Source organism: Mytilus californianus, unplaced genomic scaffold (assembly GCF_021869535.1).
Source record: "Mytilus californianus isolate M0D057914Y unplaced genomic scaffold, xbMytCali1.0.p SCAF_5, whole genome shotgun sequence".
Lineage (NCBI taxonomy): Eukaryota > Metazoa > Mollusca > Bivalvia > Mytilida > Mytilidae > Mytilus > Mytilus californianus.
Window position 1 is genome coordinate 44,475,612 of NW_026262701.1, and position 21,101 is coordinate 44,496,712.

At 33.3% G+C, this 21,101-nt stretch overlaps 1 protein-coding gene across 1 annotated transcript in view; it reads right to left on the minus strand.

Moving 5' to 3' along the window:
• Positions 1-20,840, minus strand: part of LOC127702288 (large neutral amino acids transporter small subunit 2-like) — a 96,238-nt gene extending 75,398 nt beyond the window's left edge. The window contains exon 1 of the mRNA XM_052206425.1: positions 20,058-20,840. Coding sequence (XP_052062385.1) covers positions 20,058-20,568 — 511 coding nt within the window. The 5' untranslated portion in view covers positions 20,569-20,840. The remainder of the gene's footprint in view (positions 1-20,057) is intronic.
• Positions 20,841-21,101: the final 261 nt, after the last annotated feature.

Genomic DNA, 21,101 nt, shown 5'->3' on the forward strand with positions numbered 1-21,101 from the left:
TTACAGTGATACCTTTCCTGAATCCATAGACATATATCTATCAAAAGGTCCAAAAAAAATCATATGCATTTCTGCTCGTTTTTCCATAAAATTGAATTGAAAAGATCGAGCGCAAAATCTTTGTTGATAAACACTGCAATAATTTATGGACCTATGGGCGGTACGGATAGGAAAATACGGACTGTCAAACAGAAAAATGGCCTATAAAACATGCTAAAAACAATCTAAATGTTCATATAAACCCACTAAGGCGGCTTTATTATTCTTCAATTATCTAAAAATCAATTTTATTGTACAAAAACTTTCATATTTAAAAAATTCACCATGGCCATAATGCGAAACTAAACTTCTAACTGTGTATTGCTACCTTAAGGATAAACATTTTTTTTTTCAATTCCACTTAAAATGGATTTCTGTGTTCTGCTAGCTTAAACGAGCAAATTGGCCTGCTAGTTTTGAAAATTGGTTCAGAAATAAATATTTTATGAAGGTTAGCAGTTGACACTGAAATGCAACAAAAAAGTGATCTGGTGAAACATGCCATGTCAAAGTGTAAATTCTCCTTTTTTAGTCAAATTTCTAAAACTATACCTTCTGTGCTTGTCTTTTCTTGTTTAAAAACTTAAATTAACCTTAATAGTAGACAAATTTTACAAGTTAAAGCTATTTTAAGGCTTTAGAATGTCAATTTTGTTGTGTATTAGCATACCAAAGCCTTGGTTAAAATTTAGCAAATACTGAATTAATTTATAACAGCGGGAACAAATTTAGACTTAATTCATGCTAAATTGTGACTTTATACTTGCTAAAATAATAAATTTGATTTAGTCGCATGAAAAAATATAAAGCGTTCCCTTCTGAGGTTTCTACATAACGCGCATTGTTTCTTTTCCAAGGGGTAGCCAATAAAGTATCAATTTATGACCGAACCAAGTCTTTGTGTCAAAATGTCTATATTGGTTGCTAAGGACAATAAACAAAAAAACTAACATATATTGTCATACTAAAAGATGTTTCTCCCTCAGAATTGTATCTATAATCTAAATATCAATAGATTTGTGGTATGATTTGTCTAAAAATAAGCAATTCTGTGCTTTGTCAAATGCCATAAGGTAGCAATACACAGTTAGGAAAAAAACTTAAAATTGACACTCATAATTTTTAAACACCCTCTTTCCCTTCCTTTCTAACAAATAAGGCTTAATATTTGTGTTATGCATGTGTATATTTATAGAAAGAGAATCTTCCATAGATTTGATTTCTAATGGTTATAATGGTGAAATATAATCTCTTTTGGGTGTAACCATGGCAACAATCTGCATTTCTTTGATACAAAATATTGCATAAAAGGGGGGTGAACATGTCACAAAAGTCTCCAAAATTTGGTCCAACGGAAAATTTCAATCAATTACAGTGATACCTTTCCTGAATCCATAGACATATATCTATCAAAAGGTCCAAAAAAAATCATATGCATTTCTGCTCGTTTTTCCATAAAATTGAATTGAAAAGATCGAGCGCAAAATCTTTGTTGATAAACACTGCAATAATTTATGGACCTATGGGCGGTACGGATAGGAAAATACGGACTGTCAAACAGAAAAATGGCCTATAAAACATGCTAAAAACAATCTAAATGTTCATATAAACCCACTAAGGCGGCTTTATTATTCTTCAATTATCTAAAAATCAATTTTATTGTACAAAAACTTTCATATTTAAAAAATTCACCATGGCCATAATGCGAAACTAAACTTCTAACTGTGTATTGCTACCTTAAGGATAAACATTTTTTTTTTCAATTCCACTTAAAATGGATTTCTGTGTTCTGCTAGCTTAAACGAGCAAATTGGCCTGCTAGTTTTGAAAATTGGTTCAGAAATAAATATTTTATGAAGGTTAGCAGTTGACACTGAAATGCAACAAAAAAGTGATCTGGTGAAACATGCCATGTCAAAGTGTAAATTCTCCTTTTTTAGTCAAATTTCTAAAACTATACCTTCTGTGCTTGTCTTTTCTTGTTTAAAAACTTAAATTAACCTTAATAGTAGACAAATTTTACAAGTTAAAGCTATTTTAAGGCTTTAGAATGTCAATTTTGTTGTGTATTAGCATACCAAAGCCTTGGTTAAAATTTAGCAAATACTGAATTAATTTATAACAGCGGGAACAAATTTAGACTTAATTCATGCTAAATTGTGACTTTATACTTGCTAAAATAATAAATTTGATTTAGTCGCATGAAAAAATATAAAGCGTTCCCTTCTGAGGTTTCTACATAACGCGCATTGTTTCTTTTCCAAGGGGTAGCCAATAAAGTATCAATTTATGACCGAACCAAGTCTTTGTGTCAAAATGTCTATATTGGTTGCTAAGGACAATAAACAAAAAAACTAACATATATTGTCATACTAAAAGATGTTTCTCCCTCAGAATTGTATCTATAATCTAAATATCAATAGATTTGTGGTATGATTTGTCTAAAAATAAGCAATTCTGTGCTTTGTCAAATGCCATAAGGTAGCAATACACAGTTAGGAAAAAAACTTAAAATTGACACTCATAATTTTTAAACACCCTCTTTCCCTTCCTTTCTAACAAATAAGGCTTAATATTTGTGTTATGCATGTGTATATTTATAGAAAGAGAATCTTCCATAGATTTGATTTCTAATGGTTATAATGGTGAAATATAATCTCTTTTGGGTGTAACCATGGCAACAATCTGCATTTCTTTGATACAAAATATTGCATAAAAGGGGGGTGAACATGTCACAAAAGTCTCCAAAATTTGGTCCAACGGAAAATTTCAATCAATTACAGTGATACCTTTCCTGAATCCATAGACATATATCTATCAAAAGGTCCAAAAAAAATCATATGCATTTCTGCTCGTTTTTCCATAAAATTGAATTGAAAAGATCGAGCGCAAAATCTTTGTTGATAAACACTGCAATAATTTATGGACCTATGGGCGGTACGGATAGGAAAATACGGACTGTCAAACAGAAAAATGGCCTATAAAACATGCTAAAAACAATCTAAATGTTCATATAAACCCACTAAGGCGGCTTTATTATTCTTCAATTATCTAAAAATCAATTTTATTGTACAAAAACTTTCATATTTAAAAAATTCACCATGGCCATAATGCGAAACTAAACTTCTAACTGTGTATTGCTACCTTAAGGATAAACATTTTTTTTTTCAATTCCACTTAAAATGGATTTCTGTGTTCTGCTAGCTTAAACGAGCAAATTGGCCTGCTAGTTTTGAAAATTGGTTCAGAAATAAATATTTTATGAAGGTTAGCAGTTGACACTGAAATGCAACAAAAAAGTGATCTGGTGAAACATGCCATGTCAAAGTGTAAATTCTCCTTTTTTAGTCAAATTTCTAAAACTATACCTTCTGTGCTTGTCTTTTCTTGTTTAAAAACTTAAATTAACCTTAATAGTAGACAAATTTTACAAGTTAAAGCTATTTTAAGGCTTTAGAATGTCAATTTTGTTGTGTATTAGCATACCAAAGCCTTGGTTAAAATTTAGCAAATACTGAATTAATTTATAACAGCGGGAACAAATTTAGACTTAATTCATGCTAAATTGTGACTTTATACTTGCTAAAATAATAAATTTGATTTAGTCGCATGAAAAAATATAAAGCGTTCCCTTCTGAGGTTTCTACATAACGCGCATTGTTTCTTTTCCAAGGGGTAGCCAATAAAGTATCAATTTATGACCGAACCAAGTCTTTGTGTCAAAATGTCTATATTGGTTGCTAAGGACAATAAACAAAAAAACTAACATATATTGTCATACTAAAAGATGTTTCTCCCTCAGAATTGTATCTATAATCTAAATATCAATAGATTTGTGGTATGATTTGTCTAAAAATAAGCAATTCTGTGCTTTGTCAAATGCCATAAGGTAGCAATACACAGTTAGGAAAAAAACTTAAAATTGACACTCATAATTTTTAAACACCCTCTTTCCCTTCCTTTCTAACAAATAAGGCTTAATATTTGTGTTATGCATGTGTATATTTATAGAAAGAGAATCTTCCATAGATTTGATTTCTAATGGTTATAATGGTGAAATATAATCTCTTTTGGGTGTAACCATGGCAACAATCTGCATTTCTTTGATACAAAATATTGCATAAAAGGGGGGTGAACATGTCACAAAAGTCTCCAAAATTTGGTCCAACGGAAAATTTCAATCAATTACAGTGATACCTTTCCTGAATCCATAGACATATATCTATCAAAAGGTCCAAAAAAAATCATATGCATTTCTGCTCGTTTTTCCATAAAATTGAATTGAAAAGATCGAGCGCAAAATCTTTGTTGATAAACACTGCAATAATTTATGGACCTATGGGCGGTACGGATAGGAAAATACGGACTGTCAAACAGAAAAATGGCCTATAAAACATGCTAAAAACAATCTAAATGTTCATATAAACCCACTAAGGCGGCTTTATTATTCTTCAATTATCTAAAAATCAATTTTATTGTACAAAAACTTTCATATTTAAAAAATTCACCATGGCCATAATGCGAAACTAAACTTCTAACTGTGTATTGCTACCTTAAGGATAAACATTTTTTTTTTCAATTCCACTTAAAATGGATTTCTGTGTTCTGCTAGCTTAAACGAGCAAATTGGCCTGCTAGTTTTGAAAATTGGTTCAGAAATAAATATTTTATGAAGGTTAGCAGTTGACACTGAAATGCAACAAAAAAGTGATCTGGTGAAACATGCCATGTCAAAGTGTAAATTCTCCTTTTTTAGTCAAATTTCTAAAACTATACCTTCTGTGCTTGTCTTTTCTTGTTTAAAAACTTAAATTAACCTTAATAGTAGACAAATTTTACAAGTTAAAGCTATTTTAAGGCTTTAGAATGTCAATTTTGTTGTGTATTAGCATACCAAAGCCTTGGTTAAAATTTAGCAAATACTGAATTAATTTATAACAGCGGGAACAAATTTAGACTTAATTCATGCTAAATTGTGACTTTATACTTGCTAAAATAATAAATTTGATTTAGTCGCATGAAAAAATATAAAGCGTTCCCTTCTGAGGTTTCTACATAACGCGCATTGTTTCTTTTCCAAGGGGTAGCCAATAAAGTATCAATTTATGACCGAACCAAGTCTTTGTGTCAAAATGTCTATATTGGTTGCTAAGGACAATAAACAAAAAAACTAACATATATTGTCATACTAAAAGATGTTTCTCCCTCAGAATTGTATCTATAATCTAAATATCAATAGATTTGTGGTATGATTTGTCTAAAAATAAGCAATTCTGTGCTTTGTCAAATGCCATAAGGTAGCAATACACAGTTAGGAAAAAAACTTAAAATTGACACTCATAATTTTTAAACACCCTCTTTCCCTTCCTTTCTAACAAATAAGGCTTAATATTTGTGTTATGCATGTGTATATTTATAGAAAGAGAATCTTCCATAGATTTGATTTCTAATGGTTATAATGGTGAAATATAATCTCTTTTGGGTGTAACCATGGCAACAATCTGCATTTCTTTGATACAAAATATTGCATAAAAGGGGGGTGAACATGTCACAAAAGTCTCCAAAATTTGGTCCAACGGAAAATTTCAATCAATTACAGTGATACCTTTCCTGAATCCATAGACATATATCTATCAAAAGGTCCAAAAAAAATCATATGCATTTCTGCTCGTTTTTCCATAAAATTGAATTGAAAAGATCGAGCGCAAAATCTTTGTTGATAAACACTGCAATAATTTATGGACCTATGGGCGGTACGGATAGGAAAATACGGACTGTCAAACAGAAAAATGGCCTATAAAACATGCTAAAAACAATCTAAATGTTCATATAAACCCACTAAGGCGGCTTTATTATTCTTCAATTATCTAAAAATCAATTTTATTGTACAAAAACTTTCATATTTAAAAAATTCACCATGGCCATAATGCGAAACTAAACTTCTAACTGTGTATTGCTACCTTAAGGATAAACATTTTTTTTTTCAATTCCACTTAAAATGGATTTCTGTGTTCTGCTAGCTTAAACGAGCAAATTGGCCTGCTAGTTTTGAAAATTGGTTCAGAAATAAATATTTTATGAAGGTTAGCAGTTGACACTGAAATGCAACAAAAAAGTGATCTGGTGAAACATGCCATGTCAAAGTGTAAATTCTCCTTTTTTAGTCAAATTTCTAAAACTATACCTTCTGTGCTTGTCTTTTCTTGTTTAAAAACTTAAATTAACCTTAATAGTAGACAAATTTTACAAGTTAAAGCTATTTTAAGGCTTTAGAATGTCAATTTTGTTGTGTATTAGCATACCAAAGCCTTGGTTAAAATTTAGCAAATACTGAATTAATTTATAACAGCGGGAACAAATTTAGACTTAATTCATGCTAAATTGTGACTTTATACTTGCTAAAATAATAAATTTGATTTAGTCGCATGAAAAAATATAAAGCGTTCCCTTCTGAGGTTTCTACATAACGCGCATTGTTTCTTTTCCAAGGGGTAGCCAATAAAGTATCAATTTATGACCGAACCAAGTCTTTGTGTCAAAATGTCTATATTGGTTGCTAAGGACAATAAACAAAAAAACTAACATATATTGTCATACTAAAAGATGTTTCTCCCTCAGAATTGTATCTATAATCTAAATATCAATAGATTTGTGGTATGATTTGTCTAAAAATAAGCAATTCTGTGCTTTGTCAAATGCCATAAGGTAGCAATACACAGTTAGGAAAAAAACTTAAAATTGACACTCATAATTTTTAAACACCCTCTTTCCCTTCCTTTCTAACAAATAAGGCTTAATATTTGTGTTATGCATGTGTATATTTATAGAAAGAGAATCTTCCATAGATTTGATTTCTAATGGTTATAATGGTGAAATATAATCTCTTTTGGGTGTAACCATGGCAACAATCTGCATTTCTTTGATACAAAATATTGCATAAAAGGGGGGTGAACATGTCACAAAAGTCTCCAAAATTTGGTCCAACGGAAAATTTCAATCAATTACAGTGATACCTTTCCTGAATCCATAGACATATATCTATCAAAAGGTCCAAAAAAAATCATATGCATTTCTGCTCGTTTTTCCATAAAATTGAATTGAAAAGATCGAGCGCAAAATCTTTGTTGATAAACACTGCAATAATTTATGGACCTATGGGCGGTACGGATAGGAAAATACGGACTGTCAAACAGAAAAATGGCCTATAAAACATGCTAAAAACAATCTAAATGTTCATATAAACCCACTAAGGCGGCTTTATTATTCTTCAATTATCTAAAAATCAATTTTATTGTACAAAAACTTTCATATTTAAAAAATTCACCATGGCCATAATGCGAAACTAAACTTCTAACTGTGTATTGCTACCTTAAGGATAAACATTTTTTTTTTCAATTCCACTTAAAATGGATTTCTGTGTTCTGCTAGCTTAAACGAGCAAATTGGCCTGCTAGTTTTGAAAATTGGTTCAGAAATAAATATTTTATGAAGGTTAGCAGTTGACACTGAAATGCAACAAAAAAGTGATCTGGTGAAACATGCCATGTCAAAGTGTAAATTCTCCTTTTTTAGTCAAATTTCTAAAACTATACCTTCTGTGCTTGTCTTTTCTTGTTTAAAAACTTAAATTAACCTTAATAGTAGACAAATTTTACAAGTTAAAGCTATTTTAAGGCTTTAGAATGTCAATTTTGTTGTGTATTAGCATACCAAAGCCTTGGTTAAAATTTAGCAAATACTGAATTAATTTATAACAGCGGGAACAAATTTAGACTTAATTCATGCTAAATTGTGACTTTATACTTGCTAAAATAATAAATTTGATTTAGTCGCATGAAAAAATATAAAGCGTTCCCTTCTGAGGTTTCTACATAACGCGCATTGTTTCTTTTCCAAGGGGTAGCCAATAAAGTATCAATTTATGACCGAACCAAGTCTTTGTGTCAAAATGTCTATATTGGTTGCTAAGGACAATAAACAAAAAAACTAACATATATTGTCATACTAAAAGATGTTTCTCCCTCAGAATTGTATCTATAATCTAAATATCAATAGATTTGTGGTATGATTTGTCTAAAAATAAGCAATTCTGTGCTTTGTCAAATGCCATAAGGTAGCAATACACAGTTAGGAAAAAAACTTAAAATTGACACTCATAATTTTTAAACACCCTCTTTCCCTTCCTTTCTAACAAATAAGGCTTAATATTTGTGTTATGCATGTGTATATTTATAGAAAGAGAATCTTCCATAGATTTGATTTCTAATGGTTATAATGGTGAAATATAATCTCTTTTGGGTGTAACCATGGCAACAATCTGCATTTCTTTGATACAAAATATTGCATAAAAGGGGGGTGAACATGTCACAAAAGTCTCCAAAATTTGGTCCAACGGAAAATTTCAATCAATTACAGTGATACCTTTCCTGAATCCATAGACATATATCTATCAAAAGGTCCAAAAAAAATCATATGCATTTCTGCTCGTTTTTCCATAAAATTGAATTGAAAAGATCGAGCGCAAAATCTTTGTTGATAAACACTGCAATAATTTATGGACCTATGGGCGGTACGGATAGGAAAATACGGACTGTCAAACAGAAAAATGGCCTATAAAACATGCTAAAAACAATCTAAATGTTCATATAAACCCACTAAGGCGGCTTTATTATTCTTCAATTATCTAAAAATCAATTTTATTGTACAAAAACTTTCATATTTAAAAAATTCACCATGGCCATAATGCGAAACTAAACTTCTAACTGTGTATTGCTACCTTAAGGATAAACATTTTTTTTTTCAATTCCACTTAAAATGGATTTCTGTGTTCTGCTAGCTTAAACGAGCAAATTGGCCTGCTAGTTTTGAAAATTGGTTCAGAAATAAATATTTTATGAAGGTTAGCAGTTGACACTGAAATGCAACAAAAAAGTGATCTGGTGAAACATGCCATGTCAAAGTGTAAATTCTCCTTTTTTAGTCAAATTTCTAAAACTATACCTTCTGTGCTTGTCTTTTCTTGTTTAAAAACTTAAATTAACCTTAATAGTAGACAAATTTTACAAGTTAAAGCTATTTTAAGGCTTTAGAATGTCAATTTTGTTGTGTATTAGCATACCAAAGCCTTGGTTAAAATTTAGCAAATACTGAATTAATTTATAACAGCGGGAACAAATTTAGACTTAATTCATGCTAAATTGTGACTTTATACTTGCTAAAATAATAAATTTGATTTAGTCGCATGAAAAAATATAAAGCGTTCCCTTCTGAGGTTTCTACATAACGCGCATTGTTTCTTTTCCAAGGGGTAGCCAATAAAGTATCAATTTATGACCGAACCAAGTCTTTGTGTCAAAATGTCTATATTGGTTGCTAAGGACAATAAACAAAAAAACTAACATATATTGTCATACTAAAAGATGTTTCTCCCTCAGAATTGTATCTATAATCTAAATATCAATAGATTTGTGGTATGATTTGTCTAAAAATAAGCAATTCTGTGCTTTGTCAAATGCCATAAGGTAGCAATACACAGTTAGGAAAAAAACTTAAAATTGACACTCATAATTTTTAAACACCCTCTTTCCCTTCCTTTCTAACAAATAAGGCTTAATATTTGTGTTATGCATGTGTATATTTATAGAAAGAGAATCTTCCATAGATTTGATTTCTAATGGTTATAATGGTGAAATATAATCTCTTTTGGGTGTAACCATGGCAACAATCTGCATTTCTTTGATACAAAATATTGCATAAAAGGGGGGTGAACATGTCACAAAAGTCTCCAAAATTTGGTCCAACGGAAAATTTCAATCAATTACAGTGATACCTTTCCTGAATCCATAGACATATATCTATCAAAAGGTCCAAAAAAAATCATATGCATTTCTGCTCGTTTTTCCATAAAATTGAATTGAAAAGATCGAGCGCAAAATCTTTGTTGATAAACACTGCAATAATTTATGGACCTATGGGCGGTACGGATAGGAAAATACGGACTGTCAAACAGAAAAATGGCCTATAAAACATGCTAAAAACAATCTAAATGTTCATATAAACCCACTAAGGCGGCTTTATTATTCTTCAATTATCTAAAAATCAATTTTATTGTACAAAAACTTTCATATTTAAAAAATTCACCATGGCCATAATGCGAAACTAAACTTCTAACTGTGTATTGCTACCTTAAGGATAAACATTTTTTTTTTCAATTCCACTTAAAATGGATTTCTGTGTTCTGCTAGCTTAAACGAGCAAATTGGCCTGCTAGTTTTGAAAATTGGTTCAGAAATAAATATTTTATGAAGGTTAGCAGTTGACACTGAAATGCAACAAAAAAGTGATCTGGTGAAACATGCCATGTCAAAGTGTAAATTCTCCTTTTTTAGTCAAATTTCTAAAACTATACCTTCTGTGCTTGTCTTTTCTTGTTTAAAAACTTAAATTAACCTTAATAGTAGACAAATTTTACAAGTTAAAGCTATTTTAAGGCTTTAGAATGTCAATTTTGTTGTGTATTAGCATACCAAAGCCTTGGTTAAAATTTAGCAAATACTGAATTAATTTATAACAGCGGGAACAAATTTAGACTTAATTCATGCTAAATTGTGACTTTATACTTGCTAAAATAATAAATTTGATTTAGTCGCATGAAAAAATATAAAGCGTTCCCTTCTGAGGTTTCTACATAACGCGCATTGTTTCTTTTCCAAGGGGTAGCCAATAAAGTATCAATTTATGACCGAACCAAGTCTTTGTGTCAAAATGTCTATATTGGTTGCTAAGGACAATAAACAAAAAAACTAACATATATTGTCATACTAAAAGATGTTTCTCCCTCAGAATTGTATCTATAATCTAAATATCAATAGATTTGTGGTATGATTTGTCTAAAAATAAGCAATTCTGTGCTTTGTCAAATGCCATAAGGTAGCAATACACAGTTAGGAAAAAAACTTAAAATTGACACTCATAATTTTTAAACACCCTCTTTCCCTTCCTTTCTAACAAATAAGGCTTAATATTTGTGTTATGCATGTGTATATTTATAGAAAGAGAATCTTCCATAGATTTGATTTCTAATGGTTATAATGGTGAAATATAATCTCTTTTGGGTGTAACCATGGCAACAATCTGCATTTCTTTGATACAAAATATTGCATAAAAGGGGGGTGAACATGTCACAAAAGTCTCCAAAATTTGGTCCAACGGAAAATTTCAATCAATTACAGTGATACCTTTCCTGAATCCATAGACATATATCTATCAAAAGGTCCAAAAAAAATCATATGCATTTCTGCTCGTTTTTCCATAAAATTGAATTGAAAAGATCGAGCGCAAAATCTTTGTTGATAAACACTGCAATAATTTATGGACCTATGGGCGGTACGGATAGGAAAATACGGACTGTCAAACAGAAAAATGGCCTATAAAACATGCTAAAAACAATCTAAATGTTCATATAAACCCACTAAGGCGGCTTTATTATTCTTCAATTATCTAAAAATCAATTTTATTGTACAAAAACTTTCATATTTAAAAAATTCACCATGGCCATAATGCGAAACTAAACTTCTAACTGTGTATTGCTACCAAAAGCCAAATTATACCGATCTGCATTAAAATTCCGGGTATGTTCCAAAAAGTAAGAGACCCTGTAAGATAACATAAATACCGAACTCCACAGAAAATTCAAAACGGTAAGTCCCTTATCGAATGGCAAAATTAAAAGCTCAAACACATCAAACGAATAGAAGACAACTGCCATATTCCTGACTTGGTACAGGCATTTCCTTATGTAGCGGAAAATGGTGGATTAAACCTGGTTTTATAGCTAGCTAAACCTCTCATTTGTATGACAGTCGCATAAAATTCCATTGTATTGACAACAATGTGTGAACAAAACAAACAGACTTAAAAGGTAAAAATGTCAAAAATAGGGGTACAGCAGTCAACATTGTGTTATAATCTTAAACAGATTCAGATTTCAGATTCTTCATTAAGATAACTAGTCTAATATTACATTAGTGTTCTTAATCATGGGCACTATAAAAACAAACGAAATATGTCAACAAAGAAAAACAAGATGGCATATAGACAAAGCACATAGCAAAAATATAAGACAGGAATACAAACTAGAGGCTCTCAAGAGCCTGTGTCGCTCACCTGACTCTACTTTGGTTTTAGAAATCATGTAAAGATAGATAAAAATCATAACAGATACCCAAATAATGATTGAGGCCAAATTTGGTTTAATATTGGTCCCATTATTTAATCAAATATCCTGGTGGCCATCTTGAACAGTAAATCGGCAACAAAGTAGCAACACTTGGTCAGCACCTCATAAGGAACATTCATGCCATGTTTGGTTTCATTCCATTCAGTGGTACTCTAAAAGAAGACATTTGTATGTATTTCCCATAGGGTCCTATGTAAAACTAAGCCCCCCCCCCCTAGCAGCCATCTTGGATGATGGATCGACTGCAAAGTAACAACACTTGGTCAGCACTTCATAAGGAACATTCATGCCATGTTTGGTTCCATTCCATTCAGTGGTTCTCTAAAAGAAGACATTTGTGTGTATTTCCCATAGGGTCCTATGTTAAACTAAGTCCCCCGCTGTCGGCCATCTTGGATAATGGACCGACTGCAAAGTAACAACACTTGGTCAGCACCTCATTAGGAATATTCATGCCATGTTTGGTTTCATTCCATTCAGTGGTTCTCTAAAAGAAGACATTTGTATGTATTTCCCATAGGGTCCTATGTTAAACTAAGTCCCCCGCTGGCGGCCATCTTGGATAATGGATCGGCTGCAAACAAACAACACTTGGTCAACACCTCATAAGGAACATTCATGCCATGTTTGGTTCCATTCCATTCAGTGGTTCTCTAAAAGAAGACATTTGTATGTATTTCCCTTAGGTCCTATGTTAAACTAAGTCCCCCGCTGTCGGCCATCCTGGATGATGGACCGACTGCAAAGTTACAACACTTGGTCAGCAACTTATAAGGAACATTCATGCCATGTTTGGTTTCATTCCATTCAGTGGTTCTCTAAAAGAAGACATTTGTATGTATTTCCCTTAGGGTCCTATGTTAAACTAAGTCACCCGCTGGCGGCCATCTTGGATGATGGACCGACTGCAAAGTAACAACACTTGGTCAACATCTCATAAGGAACATTCATGCCATGTTTGGTTCCATTCCATTTATTGGTTCTCTAAAAGAAGACACTTGTATGTATTTCCCATAGGGTCCTATGTTAAACTAAGTCCCCTGCAGGCGGCCATCTTGGATGATGGATCGGCTACAAAGTAACAACACTTGGTCAGCACCTCATAAGGAACATTCATGCCATGTTTGGTTCCATTCCATTCAGTGGTTCTCTAAAAGAAGACATTTGTATGTATTTCCCATAGGGTCCTATGTTAAACTAAGTCCCCCGCTGTCGGCCATCCTGGATGATGGACCGACTGCAAAGTTACAACACTTGGTCAGCAACTTATAAGGAACATTCATGCCATGTTTGGTTTCATTCCATTCAGTGGTACTCTAAAAGAAGACATTTGTATGTATTTCCCATAGGGTCCTATGTAAAACTAAGCCCCCCCCCCTAGCAGCCATCTTGGATGATGGATCGACTGCAAAGTAACAACACTTGGTCAGCACTTCATAAGGAACATTCATGCCATGTTTGGTTCCATTCCATTCAGTGGTTCTCTAAAAGAAGACATTTGTGTGTATTTCCCATAGGGTCCTATGTTAAACTAAGTCCCCCGCTGTCGGCCATCTTGGATAATGGACCGACTGCAAAGTAACAACACTTGGTCAGCACCTCATTAGGAATATTCATGCCATGTTTGGTTTCATTCCATTCAGTGGTTCTCTAAAAGAAGACATTTGTATGTATTTCCCATAGGGTCCTATGTTAAACTAAGTCCCCCGCTGGCGGCCATCTTGGATAATGGATCGGCTGCAAACAAACAACACTTGGTCAACACCTCATAAGGAACATTCATGCCATGTTTGGTTCCATTCCATTCAGTGGTTCTCTAAAAGAAGACATTTGTATGTATTTCCCTTAGGTCCTATGTTAAACTAAGTCCCCCGCTGTCGGCCATCCTGGATGATGGACCGACTGCAAAGTTACAACACTTGGTCAGCAACTTATAAGGAACATTCATGCCATGTTTGGTTTCATTCCATTCAGTGGTTCTCTAAAAGAAGACATTTGTATGTATTTCCCTTAGGGTCCTATGTTAAACTAAGTCACCCGCTGGCGGCCATCTTGGATGATGGACCGACTGCAAAGTAACAACACTTGGTCAACATCTCATAAGGAACATTCATGCCATGTTTGGTTCCATTCCATTTATTGGTTCTCTAAAAGAAGACACTTGTATGTATTTCCCATAGGGTCCTATGTTAAACTAAGTCCCCTGCTGGCGGCCATCTTGGATGATGGATCGGCTACAAAGTAACAACACTTGGTCAGCACCTCATAAGGAACATTCATGCCATGTTTGGTTTCATTCCATTCAGTGGTTCTCTAAAAGAAGTCATTTGTATGCATTTCCCATAGGGTCCTATGTTAAACTAAGTCCCCCGCTGTCAGCCATCTTGGATGATGGATCGGCTTCAAAGTAACAACACTTGGTCAGCACCTCATAAGAAACATTCATGTCATGTTTGGTTTCATTCCATTCAGTGGTTCTCTAAAAGAAGACATTTGTATGTATTTCCCTTAGGGTCCTATGTTAAACTACGTTCCCTGCTGGCGGCCATCTTGGATGATGGATCGGCTACAAAGTAACAACACATGGTCAGCACCTCATAAGGAACATTCATGCCATGTTTGGTTTCATTCCATTCTGTGGTTCTCTAAAAGAAGTCATTTGTATGCATTTCCCATAGGGTCCTATGTTAAACTAAGTCCCCCGCTGGCGGCCATCTTGGATGATGGATCGGCTACAAAGTAACAACACTTGGTCAGCACCTCATAAGGAACATTCATGCCATGTTTGGTTTCATTCCATTCAGTGGTTCTCTAGAAGAAGTTCAAAATGTAAAAAGTTAACGACGACGACGGACGACGACAGACGACGCCGGACGACGACGGATGACGGACGACGGACGCCAAGTGATGAGAAAAGCTCACTTGGCCCTTTGGGCCAGGTGAGCTAAAAATGATGATAGCACAATAACACAATCATTATGGCGGGGTGTATAAGTACCGAGCCACGCCAAGAGAATATTACCAAAAATGGACTAAATAGTAAAGTAAATAATTTACAAAGACAAATAAAAGAACACTATATAACACGTAATAAGATGATAAACAATGTCAGTACTACATAGAATCAGAGACATATATACACATGATAAACAATGTCAGTACTACATAGAATCAGAGACATATATACACATGATAAACAACGTCAGTACTACATAGAATCAGAGACATATATGTAGGACTGAAATCTATGGCGGGTTCCAGATCTATGGCAGATTCCTAATCTATGGTAAATATGACGTCATGTCATCCCAAATCTATGGCAGTTTTTTTTAGAATCCTAATCTATAGCAACTTTTTAGTTTCCTAATCTATGGCAATTTTTTTAGTTTCCTAATCTATGGCGGATTTCTAGATTTCAAATCTATGACAGATTTTCTGCAAAGGTCGGACCAGTCAGTGCATATCTGACCAATGATTTCGAGGTCGAAATGTCCAAAGGTAGCAAAAAAGCTGCTTTTAAATAAAATCCAGTATTAGAAAAACAAATTAGGACTATTACTAGGAAGCATATACATAACCGTTTGTAAAATGAGCACAGACTGTAGGTTTGAAATCATGTGCCCCGGAAGAATACTTATTTCCTACTCTGTGTATACTAGTAGTACCTGTGTGACCCTCTAAAAAAATCCTTATTTCTCCAACAGTACAGTTTTTCGACATATTTAGAGCGGAAAACGATATTAATATCTATTAGAAATCTATATCATATTTATTTTTTTCCAAATCTCAAGAAAGATTGTTTGCTACAATAGTACAGGTAGTCACTGTTATATAGCTGACAAAATACTTTATGTTGTGTTACTTCTTACAGAAAATTAAAGAGATCATAGGAATACAAAAAAATAGCATAAAAACACAAAACAGCAAACCAAAATGCACGGTAAAAGCTCGTACAATTAAGGGTGATGCCAACACCAGCAACACGAGAAGAAGAAAACAAGGGTAGAAACAAACACAATTTTGAATTATAATTTATTTATTAATTTATATCCTTGCAAACTTGCTTTTCGATCCTTTTCTTTTCCTTTTGTATAACAAAACCGTCGTCGTCATCGGCAGCTTCAACGTTCCATGACGTTATTTAATTGTGACGGAAAATTACGTAGTATCCAAATCTGCCATAGATTTGGAGAAAACAAAATACTGCCATAGATTTGTGTTATGTTTGGCGTTTGTGACATCATATTTACCATAGATTAGGGATTTGCAGAAATTTGCCATACATCTGGAACCCACCATAGATCTGAGTCCTACATATATACACATGATAAACAACGTCAGTACTACATAGAATCAGAGACATATATACACATGATAAACAACGTCAGTACTACATAGAATCAGAGACATATATACACATGATAAACAACGTCAGTACTACATAGAATCAGAGACATATATACACATGATAAACAACGTCAGTACTACATAGAATCAGAGACATATATACACATGATAAACAACGTCAGTACTACATAGAATCAGAGACATATATACACATGATAAACAACGTCAGTACTACATAGAATCAGAGACATATATACACATGATAAACAACGTCAGTACTACATAGAATCAGAGACATATATACACATGATAAACAATGTCAGTACTACATAGAATCAGAGACATATATACACATGATAAACAACGTCAGTACTACATAGAATTAGAGACATATATACACATGTGTTTATATGTCTCTGCTAGAATCTATACTTCAAAGACCATCGTGTATTATTTGTGAAGTTGATACGGAATATTTATCAACAAGGTCTTGGTATCTTCCGATGAACTTTTTTTAGAAAAAGAACGAGACGTTCTTTGACATAACCCTGGTTCATCAACTTTCTGCTCAGACACTGGTGACGTTTTATAAAGTCTGAGTAGCAGCTGCAAGCTCTTGAATACCGAATAAGTTGGGAAATGTATACAATGGCGGATCCAGAATTTTTTATAAGAGGGGGCCCACTGACTGCCTAAGAGGGGGCCCGCTCCAGTCACGCTTCAGTGATTCCCTATATAATCAACCAAATTTGTCCAGCAAAAAGGGGGGGGGGGGCGTCATAGATTCTGGTACTGAGATGACCGCTTATGTCAAATTCGAGGTATAAGTCTAAAATGAGGCGGAGGAAGATATATTGGCGGCCAAATCAGAAAACCGCTCCGGTCTCAGAATCCCAAAAGGGATTACCAACACTTTAACGCTTAATGGTTTACTGATTTATTGTTGCAACTCACGGTTTGCGTTTGCGTCAGTCCAGTAAATAGGACCTTGTTATCGTGGCAAACAAGTGTCGAATACTTATGTGTAACGAGGCGATAGTAGGCTGGATGCCCAAGCAATATGACTGAACTGAATTTAACCTGCTACCAAATGGTCCTCTTTCGTTAAAACACACTCTCCACGAAACTGTAACGGACATCCAAATATTTAAGGAGACGGATTAATATAAGCACTTGTTGCTTGTTTCTGAATCCTAATTGTGAATGTGTTTATAATTATACTTGTATTATTCATAATAATAAATATTGTTTACACCAAATATTAAAGGGCTGAGATGTTTAAAGCTTGATATGACTATGGCAAGTCGACAAAGCACAGGCTAGAAATTCGTTATTGCTCTAGGGTCTCTACTGTCGTAAGCAGTGAGTTAAAAAAACACAAGTGGTAGAAAACCTCCAGTGTTAAAAGAAACACGGTACAAATTTTGATTTATGGAATATCAGAAACCGAGATATTAAAGATTGTTTTATAAGAAGTCTAATGCATTTGTTAAAATGGAATAACAAATTAGATTTTTGACAAAGCAAAGCAGTGACTGCGATAAAAAAAAAAAAAGATCGAACATTTCAGCAAGACTAGTATATATATAATTATTTAGTACATTTTGTGTTTCAATGTCCGAAATATATTCATATTATATTCAATTGCCCAAACTATTTTTAAACCATATTCTTTGATGAAACCACTGCAAATTTAAATGTAACCTCTGATGCAAGAGAAATTTACTTTTAATTCATTTTAAGGCACAGTATATTATGTACGTAGTTGGGCAATATTTTAGACTTTTATGATTTTTTTTTATATATTTAGAAAATTGCATTTAGCTGCATCTGAATATGGAAACAAGATGCTCCGAGCCTGTACTATTCCCCTAGCTTTTCTGCACGAAACTGATAAAATGCAACAAGAATATTTTTGTTGAATGGGAACTATGGGGCTATAATTTAGCCTCGCTGGTGATTTTTGCTGGACAAAATTTCTGTTTACCCATTAAAGTTTTCAAGATAACAGGCAAAATAAGGTTAAAGTTGTGAATAAGTTGGAAAAAGTCATGTAGGATTGAATTGACTGTTTTAATCGATTGACTTTGTTGAATACCGATTTTGGTAATGTTGACGTATTTGAATGCCGACCCATAGATGGCACTTGCATAAAAATGGAATGGATCCTGCAACTTATAACAGTAAGTGGCGAAGTAAACTTCTATTATTAAAGTTGTCATAGGACTCATACTACGCCAAATCGAACTACTTACTTTTACTGGATGTCGATACCAATTAAAGAACCATTCATGCATTTTTTTTTTTAAATTGACACTTAACATTACTAGTATATTAAAGTTTGTTATTGACATATAATTCATATTATGAAAATCCAGCAAGGTAACCAATACAATAAATAAATAATGTGTATAATTTTAATATTTCGTAGAATTAGGAGGATGACCAGAAATAAGACTTTAAAAACTTTAAGAGAAGCCACCTGGTAGCTCAAACTTGATCACTTACATCACTAGATATACCAAGTAGACGGATTTTTACATGATATATATATACCATACGGGTGACAAGGGAATAGAAATATGGTCACCTTGGTCTTCTTCCGACCGGCAGTAAAAACCTTGACAAAGAGGAGCGTCCGTTTGGCTGTGCGGGATATATAAATTTGCTACAACGTCCGGTCAGAATGAAACATTGAATCCAATGACTCGTGTTGAGTGAATGTCATGCTGTCAGCACTTTTAAGAACCATTATAAAACACTTCGAGTTACCCGGAGGTGGTCTGTTGCAAGACCAAATTTTTGTCCCTATTTATCTAACCATTGTTGTCCAGTGGCAGTCAAAGCTTCCTGCCCTTCGTCCTTGTCGACCCACTTTGCAGGACCTACCTGTTGTATTAACTGTTGATTTGTTCTCGACCTGAACATGCATCAAATATGTGCCGCTTAACGTAAAGCAAAAAACTTATCAATTAATCAATCAATCAATGCTGATTCCAAACAAGATATGCATTCTGTTAAACTACAGTTTATTCATATACCCCGCCTACGATAGTAAAAGAAAATAAAGTTTTCCGGTCTGTGCGTGCGAGTTGTTATAGACTTGAATTTTAATCAGATTGCATATTTAATTATATGTATACCAAATTGGGGGTTTTACCCAGATTTTACGATTCACTGAACATGGAAATGTCACGAGTTAAATTCAATAAAATTTGATATTATTGACGATTTTTGTGAACAATAACAGTAATTCTTGTCTTTCATCGAAGATTGCTGAATCAAGAATGTTAATAGCAGCAACTATTAAAATTTTGTTTTATATACACGAGGTATGCAAAAGAAAAACAAACAAAAACAAAAACATATGAATGAAAAAAATAAAACTAAGAGTTATGTCTGTTTTGCATTGTGATGATAAAAGCTTAATTACCTAGTATCCATCCTCCTAGGATTTTTACACATATTTCCGGCGGTCTGCAAGTTGGAAAGAATGGCTGAAGAATGTACATTGACGCACCATAAGAAACAAACGCCCAGAACGGACCCTGAACAAGTAGATAAGTTCCCCACAATACAAGAAATGCAGGCAATGGTCCAAAAACATGAAATATGTATGTATATGATCCTCCTGCAAATGGAAACATCGCAGCAAGTTCAGTGAAGCACATAGCCTGAAACAGATTGATAAATCCACCAATAGTCCACATAATTAACGTCAGGCCAATAGATCCTGCATTGGCTAAAATCAGTGATGAGTTGATGAATATTGAAACATGTCCGGTTACAGCTACCAAAATGGATGTACATTTTAACAGATTGATAGTTTTTTTCATCTGAATCGTTTCTTCTATTCTGACATTTTGGTCAGTGCTTTCTTCTTTTTCTGGTCGTTCCATTTTTAAACTAAGATATATTCCTTGATTTTGAAATGAATCTACCATTTAAGTGTTCCCATGCTGTTCTATTTAACGGAAAGTATTAAAGTTTTGTTAACTATTTCTTGTTTACATTGAGGTAACAGAACCGTAAATTGTTTACATGTATAACGTCTATTATTAGCTTCGATTGTAGACCGAGTCAAGTAAGGGATCGATTTCAAAATTGTCCGTAATAGGTGTTACAAATGTCATGATTATGTACATTATAATCATGATAACGTAGATATCGATTTACGAATAACTACTTATGAAAGCGACCGGCCCAACGAAAATAGTGTTCATTGTATATTATCCTACAACAAATCAAATGAAAAATCATACAGATATCTAAGATATTTTAAAATTTGACCTAATTTTCATTTTTTTTCTGAAATAGAAGCAAACATGCCCCAGTTTTCATCAATTTGTAATTCAATTCCCTACAAGCAAGATCAGACTCAAGATGTACATATGACCTTAGCTTAGGCTTTATCGTATGATGATAAATTATAGATTAGGGATTTTACACGTTAAACTATTCGTCATCTCGCGACCTC